Source organism: Orycteropus afer, unplaced genomic scaffold (genome assembly GCF_000298275.1).
Source record: "Orycteropus afer afer isolate SDZICR_OR568_19922 unplaced genomic scaffold, OryAfe1.0 scaffold00249, whole genome shotgun sequence".
NCBI classification, from domain to species: domain Eukaryota; kingdom Metazoa; phylum Chordata; class Mammalia; order Tubulidentata; family Orycteropodidae; genus Orycteropus; species Orycteropus afer.
In genome coordinates this window covers 3,945,625-3,957,409 of record NW_006921836.1, presented here as the reverse complement: position 1 = coordinate 3,957,409, position 11,785 = coordinate 3,945,625, and the positions used below count along the sequence as shown (strand labels likewise).

The window sequence follows — 11,785 nt, the reverse complement described above, 5'->3', positions numbered from 1 at the left end:
ACACAGCACCAGGATTGGAGGAAGACTCATTAACAATCTGTGATACGCAGGCGACACAACCTTGCATGCTGAAAGTGGAGAGGACTTGAAGAACTTACTGATGAAGATCAAAGACTATATCCTTTGCCATGGATCATATCTCAACATAAAGAAAACAAAAATCCTCACAACTGAACCAACAAGCAACATCATGACAAATGGAGAAAAGATTGAAGTTGTCAAAGACATTTTACTTGGATCCACAATCAGTGTCCATGGAAGCAGCAGTCAGGAAATCCAATGACATTGGATTGGGCAAATCTTCTGCAAAAGATTTCCTTAAAAGCAAAGATGTCATTTTGAAGACGAAGATGCATCTGGCACAAGCCACATTATTTTTAATCACCTCATATACATGTGAAAGCTGGACAATAAATAATGAAGACCAAAGAAGAATTGATATTTTTGAATTATGGTGATGACAAAGAATATTAAATATACCATAGACTACCAGAAGAATGAAGAAATCTGTCTTGGAAGAAGTACAGCCAAAATGCTCCCTAGAAGTACAGATGGCAAGACTTTATCTTAGGTACTTTGGATATACTATCAGGAGGGAACAGACCCTGGAGAATGACATCAGTGGCCCTTAACAATGGACTCAACCATAGCAATGACTGTGAAAATGGCACAGGACCAGGCAATGTTTCATTCTGTTGTACAGAGGGTTACTATGAGTCGGAACCAACTGAAAGGCACCTCCCAACAACAACAACATGTCAAGAAAAAGTAAACTAGAAATAGGGGAAAAAAAGTTGTGGAGGGAGGCTAGATCCTTGGTTGGAGTGCATTGCGATGAATAAATAAATAAGACGAAAAACATCAGCCACAGTATGTCCTCATTTTTCTCTTTCACCACCATATCCAGGGTTGATAAAGGGACTTGTAGGACTGGGCCCCACGTGACCACAGAAGCAGGGAACTGGTGGCACAGGGGAGCCCATCTGCTGGCTAATTGGCATCTGCCTGGAGATGCCCCACTCTCCAGCAGGCTCAGGCCTCCCTGGAGATTACAATCCCATGTTAAATAGGTGCAAAGGACAAAGGAAGAAATTCTGGTTCTGAAAGGGCAAGGAGGAAAGGGCTTGGACCTCTCAAACTCAGAACTGCAATCCAAAGCAGTCCTAACACCAAATGTATTCCCTGTTTGAGCCCAAGAAAAGCTCGTCTCCCCTTCTTATAAACAAGCTGGAAAAAACAGCTCCCAGGTGGTGGTGTTAGAAACCAAGAGATTGCTTGGAGGTGCCCAGGGGTCCCTAGAGGAAATAGGAGAGAAACAAAGGGTTCAGACACTTGGGAAGCTTGGAGACCTTCCTGCCTCCTAAACTCAAGTCCAGTCCCTCTTCCTAGGCTCCAGTTTTAAAGGGCAAGGAACACACCTCCTCTCCAGGATCTCTGGGCCAGAGGGGTAAATGTTTCCAGTTTTTTAATTCACTCGGTGGTCAAATATTTACACCGTGGGTATCAGACATCAAGCTAAGCGGTTTATTTACATCCTCCCCTTAATTCTCATAAAAATCCTGATATTTGTGTTACTAACCTCATATTCCCTTCACTACAAAGGGCACCAAAGGAGTGCAGAGAGAAACAGCAATTACCCACCCAATAAGCGGCGGGATCATAGGCCGGGTCGTCAATTCCCAAGCCACGACTCCCGGCCCGCAGGCCCGAGCGTCAGGAAAGGACACTGGCGTTATTACTCCGGCCGGCTCCACGTGGGGCCGCTGCCCACAGGGTCCCAGTGGGGGTTCCGCCTCCTCTCAGCGACGCCGGTCCTGCCGCAGGTGCGCGGGCCGCCTCGGAGGCCCCGCCCCTGGGTCCCTGCCTGCATTGGTGCCTCGCGCCCCGCAGTGGCGGGGCAGGACGCGCCGCCTCTGCCGGAGCCCGGGAAGCGTTCGGGCGAAGAGGAGGAGCCAGGGGCACCGAGCGGGTGGAGTCGGGAGCCGCAAAGTGGTGGAGGCGGATTTCCTGCGGCCGGCTCTTTGGGGCTACCATGGCGTTTGGGAAGAGTCACCGCGATCCCTATGGGACCTCTGTGGGCCACCTCATAGGTAAGAACACGCGGAAGGAGACGCCTGGGCAAAATACTGCGGACCGAGGAACCTCCGCCCGCTTTACTCCATTCTGGTATTGCGTTAGTCTAATGGCTAAGACACTTGCCTGCTAACCAGACGGCTGGCGGTTCAAACCCACCAGCCACTCCTCGGAAGGAAGGTTGGGCAATCCTACTTCCGTAATGATACTGCCTCGGAAACCCAAGGAGGGGTCGCTATGAGTCGGGGCCGACTCGATGGCACATAACAACAACAATAACAACAAGTTTGAAGAAATTCTCCCGTCGCCCACCCCTTCGCAACTTTTCCAAGGCATCTGCATTCCATCTGGCGCGTTCCTAGATAATTCTGTTTTCACGACTGTTTCCAGAAGCAGCTGCTGAAAATTTACCTCCTTGTGATGCCTCCTAACAAAACAGGTGAACCCCGGGATTCAGGAGTGGAGTTGGGGCCTCTACAAGGAGAAACTCGAAATTTCCTGCCAAGGAAAGTTTATTCATAAAGTGCGTTTCTAGCGGTCACAGGATTGTTACAGACGCTTTACAGATGCGGAGGAGGCGGCTCTGGGAGGTTAGATGATGTGACCTGTGACAGCCAGGTCACTCCAAACCAGGTGTCTGGCGCCAGGCGCATACAACCTGAGATGCTTTTCTGGGTGAACAAAGACGTAGAAATGCTCAATTACGGAGTAAAGTTGTGGAGCAAGGGAGAGATTGGGGAGGGGGGTGTCACAAGATGGCTACAGAGGCCACTGGGGACCCCCTGGCATCTGCCTCACTGATTTCTCCTGTGGCTGTCTTGTGCATAAGTCATGCGGAAGCAGAAGCCAGTGACCATTCTGTTTACATGTCATTTCTTTCATTTCTCCCTGATTCCGCCCTTGGAAACCGGGTGTGGTATGAGTGCATATTAATGTCAGGCTGGGCATGATGTCGGGAACTTGGTGGGATGATGAAATCATGAGAACTTGATAGTTACAGTATGGAGGCACAGATTCGAAGAGTTTTGGTCCCAGCTCTGTTGACACTGAACATGCCACCTAACCTGAATCTTCATTTCCACATCTTTATCAGAGGACAAGAGTAACACAGGGTTTTTTGAGGAGGAAAAGCTTTCTAAACTGTTGATGTCTATCTTCATGTTGGATATTGGATGTTGTTACAAAGAGCCCTGAGTAGAAACATGTTCAGACTGCATCTTCTTAAACAAAAATCACTTCAGCAGTGGAAAAAAAAACCAAAAACCTGTTACCCTTCATTCAGCTGGAACTCACTGTGATACCATGTGTGCAGAGTAGAACTGCACTCCATACGTAAACCTTTCACCTTTCTTCTGAGGCCTATTGTGTATTCCGTCTTACAGTGGAGCAGTTAAACTTAATCATTTTTGCCACCCAGGGACTCAGACTTCAGCAATACTTCTGATTAATTCTTTACTGCTTTAAACATTTATTGATTCCCAGCTATGTGCCTGGACCTGGGCTAGGCCCTGGTGATGCCAAGGTAAGGCATAATCTCAAACCTCAGGAAACACACAAGACTTGTAGGGAAGATGGGCACAATATTGTAGTAACTACAGTACAGTACCTTTGCGATACAAGGAAAATATAAAATGTACAAAACTTAAGAAGAGGCAGGTATTAACTCTACCATGGCATTTGAAGGGTAAATAGGAGTTTTCTGGGAAGGTAAGGGAAAGAACAAGAATGGGGAGGGAACATCTGGCAGAAGGAACAACAGTTTGTGCCTAACAACTTGAGGTTGGTTGGCTTTGCCTATGTAATGCCACATTCAGATAGCTCTTTTCTTAGATGGGAAACAGGCTAGACTATGGGATTCCCCCAAACAGGCACTTATTCTTTCCTCTTTATTAACCATTTTTCAATCTTTTCTTTCCTTAACCAACACCACAAATCTTGTGTTTTGAGGAATCTAGCCTCTCTTATGAGGAGCTCTGGTAGCGTAGTGCCTAAGGCACTTGACTGCTAACCAGTAGGCTGGTGGTTCAAACCCACCAGCCACTCCTTGGAAGGAAGATGGGGCAGTCTACTTCCATACTGATATTGCCTCAGAAACCCAAGGAGGGGTCGCTATGAGTCAGAGTCGACTTGACGGCACATAACAACAACAACGACATCCTCTCTTATAGGAAATAAGTTAAATTAGTTCATGTTGAGTGTTCTATTACCCTTCCCAGTGAACATTTTGTATTCTTAAAGAAAATAGCTGGAGAAAGATAGCTAATTATTTAATGATGTTTGAAGTATAGGACAGCTTGGGTTAGTACAGGTGTGGACAGTGACCTTGCTCTACTGCAAAAGGACACAGGCACATTGAGTAGTTGTGATATTTCTCTCTCTCATTCTTTCCCCTTCCACCTCTCCCCTAGAATAAATTTTTTTTTTTTTTTCCCTAAAAATCATTGAGATCAAACAGACATAGGTTTGAATCTTATACTGGCTGTGTGACCTACCTTGTATTGTGTAATTTCCTTGACCTCTTTTAATGCTGTTTCATCATCTCTAACAGTGGGTTAAATGAGATTGCGTAAGATAAAATACTTAGCACTGTGCACTTCACCTTGTAAGTAGATGTTCAATAAGCCATAGTTTCTTTCCTTGAAAGAATTTGCAGATACACATTCAGCCAACCTGTCCTGGCCCTGCAGCTTTGTTGGGCCCACAGTCTTTACTAATAGATCACTCATTACTGTTGCAACAACAGTACTCTGTACTTGTATTTACTGATAATTGTTCAGAAAAAAAAAATTTCTTTGCCTTCTGTTACAATCAACTTAATGGTTCTTGCTAGTTAACTCCATGCAGATTGTTTCAGGAAGACCAGGCATTTTTTCTTCTGTTGTAGTTCAGTCTCAACACAATAGCTTTTTCTTTGCAGAAAAGGCTACATTTGCTGGAGTTCAGACTGAAAACTGGGGCCAGTTCATGCACATCTGTGACATAATCAACACTGTCCAGGATGGGTGAGTACAGTGTGTTCATACACTTGCCTATGATAAGAGGCATCAGAACCACAGTACATTTTCTCTTGCAGTCACTTTGATTTTTTTTGTTGAGTGTTTTCATCATCCCCAAGGGCAGTGTCAGATTACCCAATAAGGTAAGCATGGGCTTACGTATGCTTACTTAATAATCTGTAGGTAACAATTTCACATTTTCTCACCACATCAAAGATTGTACTTCTTGGTATGGCTGGCATCTGTCTCAAATTAAGATTGTTTCCTGCTTTAGGAATTCCTTTTGTTTCGATTACAAGTATGTTAATGTAACTGAAAACTATTTTCAAGAGACTAGAACAAGAAATATTATCAAGAAAGTTGACTTCCTGGTGGTGACCTGTCTCTGGGCAATTATCATTGTTAACCAGGAAATAATCTATCAGTCTTTTTCCTCTCCCTGTCACAGTACAGTGTTTTTTTTTTTTCCTCTTCAGAATGCCATCTTACCCATGTTCATGCTCTGTTCTTAAGTGATGTGCTATCTTGTATTATAAGGAATACAGGAGCCCTGGTAGTGCAGTGGGTAAGTGCTCAGCTGCCAACTGAAGGGTTGGTGGCTTGAACCTCTCAGCTGCTCCACAGAAGAAATATGAGGCAGTCTGCTTCTGTAAAGATCACAGCCTTTCAGAATTGACTTAACAACCATGGGGTTTGGTATAAGGGATCCACTGCTATTATTTTTTCTGTGCATATCTAAGTAAAAACTGGCAGCAAAAGAGATTTAGTTAACTTAATATTGATGAGGAAAGTGTTGCACTTCATTGCTGATTATATACAAATAAAAAGTACTAATAGCTCTTTTAAGCATTTATAATGTTTTTCCTATAATCATGTTTACCATATTTAATTCATCTGTGAAACTATTCTTTATTGATAATACTAATTTCTTCATTGACAATACAAACAAAAAGAGATGTCACAGGCAAAGTAAATTTCAACCTTGTAATGATGAATGTTTGTATCCTGTAACATGAAATTGTAGCATCAGAAGTTGAACTAGTTAAAACTCCTCCAATATCCCTGACCTTTATAGGTCAAGAAATACTAATAGTATAACTTAAAATGACCAAGCTTCATTGTTTTGGAAATTTCATTTTCTATAAACTGATGGTTATAGAACGTTGTGTGCATTAATAGAGGAATATGAGTATGAGCACATTTTATATGCAGTGCTTTCTAGTTACTGTACCCTTTAATGTAATTGTCTTACTTGAATCTGACGATGGGGCAGGTGGTATTAGGCACAAGAACTGAAGTGGTCTTCCCTGCAGAACCAAGATAAGAGTCTTGGTCATCCATTCCTTACCCATTCCTTTTTCCACAATTCATATTTTTTTTCAGAGACCACTTGTTTCCTGCAAATGCCTAAATTGGTGATTTTACTGTATTTGTTGCTATAGGCCAAAAGATGCAGTAAAAGCTTTGAAGAAAAGGATTTCCAAAAATTACAATCAGAAAGAAGTCCAACTTACTTTGTCAGTAAGTACTTTAATGTTATAATTAAGACAGTAGGATTTCCAAGCCATGATCTTATTTTTAGTTCTAGGTTAAAAACCAAAAATATTAAAATATTCTGAGGTAATTAATAGATTAGAAAAATAAAATTTTGAATTAAAACTTGGTTTATTGGGAATTGCAAACCAGAGGGAATTTAGTTAATTGTAATAGCATTTAATTTCTCAAAAACAAAGTATTCCTGGAAAATTTATTTTTCCTGGTCAGGAGCTGGTGCTGAACCAGTCAAGAAGTTTTGTGTGTGTTGATTGAAGATGGGAGAACTAAAGTCTTGAAAAATGCTTCCCTGTTAGCTTTCTACTTCATTTAAAAACCTTTGTGGGATCCTGAGATTCTGCCAACTCATTAAGTTTCAACCAAGTTCTGCTACCTGGTATAATTCAGAGAAATGTTCTTTCTTGATTTAAGCAATTCTACTGTGTGTCATATTTCCTGATTTGTTTATAGAAGCTTATTTGACATGTTCCCATTTGCCCCCCATCCTTGGCCATATGATCTCTTCAGTCACTTTGGTGAGTTGCCCTTTTGACTTGGATGTTTTGCAAGCCCTGCCTGCTGCCTGAGAGTGAGCTGTGTGGCTTCCTAATTTCTTCTGCATGCCTTTGTTTACCTCAGCCCAGCCCCAGGCCTTGCTTCATTTCTTCACCAATCAACCAGCATCGCACTGCTCTTGGGAGCTTTGGGAGTGTTTATCAAGAATGGGTTATGGAGCAGATGTGAGCACAGCTCCCATTTCCTAGTTTCATGTGGAAGAAAATGTATCACATCTTGCTTACTTGAAGAGTAACTGAGAGGAATAAGAAGGAATGAATGGAACAATCTTAATGATACTGTCACTGAAGAAACTCTTCAAGTTGGGGTTTGAACATAGTTTTAGAAGTGTTTCTCTCCTTTACCTTTTTTTGGCCTCTTCCCTATCCCTTACTCTTATCAGCTACCTCAGGAAGATCACAGAATGGGGAAAACTATGAAGAAAGCAGTAAAATCCTTCAGAAGAAATATTAGAACAATGGGCCAGTGACAGAAATGAACCTTTAACTGGCACTTTCACATCATTTACTCAATTGATGTACTTAGCAATCCTGTCACAGTAGTTGTATTATTAACACCATTTCACAGAAGAAGACACTTTATAAGAGATTAAGTGACTTTTCAAGGTTATGTGACTATTAAATAGCACAGCAAAGCATAACAAAGATTGTGAGGATGCCCAGGACCAAGCAGTGTTTCATTCTGTTATACGCAGGATTTCTGTGAGTCGGACCTGACTCAAAAGCACCTAACAACAAGAAGTAGCAAAGCCAGAATTTGAAACTGTCCAGAATCTAAAATTCCTAGCCTTCCCCTCATACCATGTTGCTTCTCAAAATAAATCAAATCTATTAGGAGAGACTGTTGTGTTTCATTTGTCATCTTCAGCTACTTTGTGTATAGTGTAGTGCTGAGTACATTAGTGTATCAGATGTTGACTGAATCAATGAGGAGTGCTCTCCGCACCCTACCCTACCTCTCCCACTATCCAGGAAGACACAAACATTAATTGGAAGGTACCATATAGAAAACGAAACCAAACCCATTGCTGTCAGGTTGATTCTGACTCATAGCAACTCTACAGAACAGAGTAGAACCCCATAGGGTTCCCAAGGCTGTAAATCTTTATAGAAGCCGACTGTAACATCTTTCTCCCATGGAGCAGCTGGTGGGTTTGAACTGCAGACCTTTCAAGTAGCAGCCATGCACTTAACTAACCACTGTGTCACCAGGGATCTTTGGTACTGTGGAATTAGGGTAGAGATATCTGAAGATTTTCCATAAAGTACTGTGGCTCTAGGCTATCTCGAGACTATAGAAGGTTAGAAGAATTGAGTAAGGAAGGTAAGGAAATGAATTTATGTCACCTTCTGCCTTTCAGCATGGGATATTATTTTATCTTCTCAGAGTTACTTATTCTTTATTATGGGTTTAGCTCTTTATTGTATCCAACCTACTTGACATTTCTGTAGTTGCTTCTCATCCCCATCTCCATATCTTCCTCCATTGCAGTGTTTTTTTCTGAAGACAAACTTCCTTGAGGAAGTTGGGTTATTCCAGAATGTTCCTTCTTACCCTCTATTTCTCTTTGGGCTTCCAATCTTCCTTCCCTTTAGGTAATCTAATCTCAAGCCTTACTGCCAGCTAGCTCTCTGTTTCCATTACCTGTTCTACCTCAGATAGTTGTAGGATCTGTGCTTCATAATTACCACACCAGTACATGAGAATAAGGAAATCTAAGCATTTATGAAAATAAGGATAAAAGTCACAGGTTGGGGGGTCAGAATATGCCCTCAAAGTTAGGCTCAGCATTCGAGTTCTGGAAAAACACTTACTTTCTTGGGTTTTCTTTGAATAGTCTTATGACTGTTAATGTCTTCAGGCAGATTTCCCTAAGTTCTCCATCTAATGGACCAATCGCCTCACCTCTGACCACATTGTAGGTATGCACTTAAGTCTCAGAACTGACTTCAGTACTCATTTAAGCCACACTTAATTACATGAGAAATTAGCTGCAGAAGAAATTATCCAATGTCTATCAAAAGCAATGATAAATTTACCAATAAATGCTTTAAAAATTAATCCTGATATATGACAGTTCCTTTTTATTACTGTGAAGTGATGAGAGCCTGTCAAAATCAATTGTAAATGTTCTTTGTATTATCTCTCATTTGGGTTCTCCATAGACTTGTTAGCCTTGATTAGGCCTTTGATGAGCTCTGACTATATTGTGATTTCCTACCATCAGTCGGTGGAACAGTTTTGTCAAGAAGCCAAGGGTTTTTTTTTTGTTTTATTTTTAAAAAAGGCATTTTGTTACTGGACTTTATAACTCTGAACCAGAAATTATTCTTTTCTTGAGTGAGGCAATTGTTACAAATCTCAACAAGATAGTACTTTTATTGTCAAATGGAAAGTGGATGAACAGGTTCCTGGGAATTAATTAACTAATAGGCTTTTGTGAACCAGCAACTAGGTACATGAGCTGTGGGGGTTTTAGAAGAAGAGGAAAATATGATTGTCCCTCCAGGAGCTTGTTGCAGTTGGAGAGAATGAGAAGAGTGAGCTGTGCCCTAGGAGTGACATACTAGGGTGGCTATACCGTGGTGTGGGCCCCATGGTCCAGGTGTGGTCCTCAGCTCTGACAGCTCAGAAGCCTGGCCGTTGTCAGTGCACCAGGGTTATCAGTCAACTTAGCCAATTCAGTTTATAGAGGGCTGATGGATAAATTTCTGTCAGCTTTAGAAATATACTATGAGAAATAAAACTCCCCTTCTTCAAGCCTGTCTAAAAATAATACTCATATTAGCTAATTAACATATTCTTATCTCCCAATAGGAAATTCTCCAGAGAAGCAGATGATCAAAATAGTTATCATTTATTGAGGCCCTATTATGTGTCAGGCTCTTCATGAAGATGATATTTCATTTAATCTTCACAATAAACCTCTAGAGGAAAGTATTCTGCCCATTTTGCAGAAGACAGTGATGCTTAGTAAGAATAAACGGGTTGCTCAATCAAGAGCAAAAGGAGATCAGGAAGCCTGGAGTCTCCCACTTTCATCTGTCTTATTTCTTTGTCTCCTAGGCTTTCTGTCTAGTCTCAGATTATGCGTTCTTGGTTGTTTTATTTCCAAAGATAGGTTATCTGAACATATTTGCACCAAGGCCCAATTTCAGAATGTGTAAAAACAACGTATTTAATTTTTTCCAATTTGGCACATTAGGTTTTAGTACATATCTACGTGGTAGCACAACAGCAGTGAGTTTGTTTTTTTGTTTTTGTTTTTTTAAGTGTGTGAAGGGAGTAGGAAGAGATATGGGTGACATAATGGAGGTGGTAATGTACGAGTAAGTTGTCCTGAAATACAGTATTCCAAAGGAAGAACACAAAGGGTAGATTGCTGATCTCCAGATGTCGACCTTCTCAACATTTCATGTTGGCTCTTTGACTTTGTGCCTGTACCTCGTGGGAATGTTACCCATTATCATAAAATCTTGATGCTCCAAAGATAGAGATTCATTTGTGGAATATTCACCACTCATTTTACTATTAGAGAAAATAAAATTTGGAGGCTAACTATCTTGCCTAAGACCACATAAACAGTTGTTGCTGTTGTTATGTGCCATCGAGTCGGACCCGACTCATAGCGACCCCTCCTTGGGTTTCCAAGGCAGTATCACTATGGAAGTAGATTGCCCAACCTTCCTTCCGAGGAGTGGCTGCTAGGTTTGAAGTGTCAGCCTTCTGGTTAGCAGTCAAGTGCCTTAGGCACTGTGCCACCAGAGCTCCTAGTAAACTAGATGAAGTATTTTCTATAAACTCCCTTTGAACTAGAGGCACTTTTCCTCTCAGCATTTCCCCCAGTAGAATACCGTTGTAATAATGTATCCCCAGCTTAAAAAACATTTAGTATTTAAATTTTCAACTCATCTTCTAATCAACTTGCATTAATATAGAATCATTTTAATATGTTTTAGGTTTTATTTTTCTTTTCCTTTGCTTTAAACATTTTCTCTGTGTTTCCCATAGATTTGTGCTCAGCTTCTTCTGTATTTTCTGATTGCCTCTTGGCCACATTGCCCTAAAACTTCAGCTTTCACACAACTTTCTTTTTGTACGCTATTAAAATGACACTCAAAATACAGAGTCTGGTATAAAGTCAATTTTCAGGGCGCTTTTCTGCAGAGATGATTGTCCCTGTGATTGTCATGTTATGATTTCTGTGACCTCTCTAACATGATATGGTTGCATTGAAACTAGAGATTTAGTGTTGTTTTTAGGTCACTTTTGGAACTCTGCTTTGTGCTTGCAATTCTTCGATACCAGCTCATTCTTTCTTAGCCTGACTTCTGTTCATGTTGCTTTATTGAAAATAGTTTTAAAGGTAAATAATGACTCTACTAATCAAAAAATCTAGTTGAGTTTTTCTCAGTCTATATTCTTGACTGTTTATCACCCCCCCAAACTCTGCCCTTTTTTGACTTTATCGTTATCATGTTGACCTTATTTTGTGCTTCACTTTCCATTGGTTGCTCTTTAAGTGCATTTATTGAGTTTCCTTCCAGCTGTGTAATAGATAAATCCCATTGTTCCAGCCCTTCCTCCTCTCTGCTCATCTTAGGCAG

The 11,785-nt window shown here is 41.2% G+C and overlaps 1 protein-coding gene across 1 annotated transcript in view; it reads left to right on the top strand.

Moving 5' to 3' along the window:
* Nucleotides 1-2,032: 2,032 nt before the first annotated feature.
* TOM1L1 (target of myb1 like 1 membrane trafficking protein) overlaps nucleotides 2,033-11,785 on the top strand; it is a 46,767-nt gene continuing 37,014 nt past the window's right edge. The window contains exons 1-3 of the mRNA XM_007949653.1: nucleotides 2,033-2,090; nucleotides 4,991-5,075; nucleotides 6,512-6,590. Coding sequence (XP_007947844.1) covers nucleotides 2,033-2,090; nucleotides 4,991-5,075; nucleotides 6,512-6,590 — 222 coding nt within the window. The remainder of the gene's footprint in view (nucleotides 2,091-4,990; nucleotides 5,076-6,511; nucleotides 6,591-11,785) is intronic.